The 2292-nt window shown below is 34.6% G+C and overlaps 1 protein-coding gene across 2 annotated transcripts in view; it reads left to right on the top strand.

The window, feature by feature from the left end:
• Positions 1-822: 822 nt before the first annotated feature.
• Positions 823-2292, top strand: part of LOC106473019 (trichohyalin-like) — a 23049-nt gene continuing 21579 nt past the window's right edge. For both annotated transcript variants that reach the window (XM_022401527.1, XM_013933693.1), the window contains exon 1: positions 823-1038. In XM_022401527.1, coding sequence (XP_022257235.1) covers positions 966-1038 — 73 coding nt within the window. In that variant the 5' untranslated portion in view covers positions 823-965. The remainder of the gene's footprint in view (positions 1039-2292) is intronic.

Here is a 2292-nt window from a genome sequence, read left to right as displayed (position 1 = left end):
GACTTATCTAATAGCGTTTTAAAATTTCATGCACGACAAAAGATTGTACGATAATATTAAAATGGTATGTAATATCACGCATCCGAGGTAGTGAGACTGTCATCTCATAACACACCCACAGCTTGAAGTGTGGAGAATATTTTATAATATCGTATAAATTCAAACTTGGCTTAGCATCTTCGTTATCTAGAACTGTAACCAGAGGGCCAACCCGCGCCATTTTGAAAGTAAAAAGCAAGATAAAAAAATGAGATTAAGATTATTGATAAATCAAGTGAGATTAAGATTATTTATAAATCAAGTATTTAAAAAATTAAGGTTTAATATGTAACACACCTTTTGACCAAATATTTTTGTAAGAATTTTTATTATAATAAATTTGGAAAACACAGTTATTTTTTAGCGCAAGTTCTATAAATACATTCTTAAAGGCCATCAAAATTTATTAATAAGATTGATCAAAATGTTGTAAAATAATTAAACATTATTTAAAGGTAGTTAAAAACAACTAACCATGTGACTACTTTATTCTAAGATTGAAACAAAACTGATAAAAACTGACTTGTTTTGAAGCTCGTAGTTTTGAAATTCCAAAGAAAGTATACACTTAAATAGGACTTTATTAAGGTGTCAGAGTTATAATGTATGAGTAAAGAATTTATTGGGAAAAAATCTCTAATTTAGGCTTAAAACCTATGTGTCGAAATGTAAGTAAAGGAAAAGTGATATCGCACTTCCTGTCAGAAAACTGGCATACTTCCGGTTCCCTGTCTCCTCTTCCGGCTTCATCTAACTGCCGGCAGGGTTTGTTCCACGAAAATTATCTCAGTTTAGTTACGGTAGGTTGAGATCAATCGAGTGAGCACACTTTTTCACATTATCAGTATATTAACTGGTTTGTATTTGAGCCTCAGGGACATCGTTTTGTAATTTAGGCCCAGCAGAGTGTTTCCCACTAAGTCATTATGTCCATGCAAGTTCTGTGCATTTTTGTTTTTCTACTTGTTGGATATTCATTTGCTTTCTCATTCAGAAGAGGTAAACGACTTATGGATTTTAATGTTAATGATTAATTTTGGTAGGTTTTCTTTTTACGAACCGCTGTAGGCGGTTATTTTTTTAATCTGGTCAAATTATATTATTCCAAAAACTGCAATAGAAAAATCAGAAAATTTATATTTACTGATATAATAATTTAGATGTTCAAGCTGTTGTAATGGTGTTTACGAAGCCTGACCTACATTAAAATATAGTTTTGAAGGAGATAAAACTGTTTTTTGAACATTTTTTGATTGAATTTAAGCACAAAGGAACGCAATGGATTATCTGTGCTGTGCTCACAATTATGAAACTTGGATTTTAGAGGCATGAGCCCTCAGGCTTACCGCTGAGTCACTGGGACTATTTTATACGCTTTTATATGTTAGTTATTTTTAAATTATAACGGATACATTTTATGCAGCACGTTATTCGGAACAGCACTGTAATATTTTTTGAAATTATATTAATCGGGATTCGTTTTTTTTTTGGATCATGGAAGTTCACGTTCAGCGTGTACTGTAAAATAATACATTTCGTTTACTTGTTTCAAAATTTCGCGCAAAGTTTCATAAAGGCGATCTGCGTATAGCCGTCCCTAGTTTCGAATTATTTTCAAACTAACAGACTAGAGGGAAGGCAAATATTTAACAGCACTCACCGCCAACTCTTGGGATATTATTTACTGATAGAATAGTTGGATTTGACCGTGAAATGTGAAGAGCGGAACACGTTCTTGTGGAAAGAAATTTCCAATCACGAATCTTCGGATCACAATTCGTATTATATAGTAAACCACTAGGTCACGTTCAGCCCCAAAGGATTGTTTGTTTGTTTTTTAATTATGCACAAAGCTACACAAGGGCTATCTGTGCTCTGCCCACCACGGGTATCGAAACCCTGTTTCTAGCGTTGTAAGTCCTCAGACATACCGCTGTGCCACTGGGGGGCACCTCAAAGGAGTTAATAATTTAGTAATGTGCTTCTTATTATGTACTACGACATTCTTTATCTTACGATAAATTATAGATTAGTTTTGGTTTGAATTTCGCGCAAATCTACACTTGAACTATATCCGCTAGGCGTCCCTAATTTAGCAGTGATAGACTAGAGGGAATGCAACTAGTCAAAAACCACCCACCGCCAACTCTTGGATTACTCTTTTACTAACGAATAGCGGGTTTGACTGTCACATTATATCGCCTCCAAGGCTGAAAGAACGAGCAGGTTCGGTGACGGGGATTCGAACCCGCG

This window comes from Limulus polyphemus, unplaced genomic scaffold, assembly GCF_000517525.1.
Source record: "Limulus polyphemus unplaced genomic scaffold, Limulus_polyphemus-2.1.2 Scaffold5814, whole genome shotgun sequence".
Classification (NCBI taxonomy): Eukaryota; Metazoa; Arthropoda; class Merostomata; order Xiphosura; family Limulidae; genus Limulus; species Limulus polyphemus.
The sequence above is the reverse complement of the archived record's forward strand: the minus strand, read 5'-3'. Positions and strand labels throughout refer to the sequence as shown.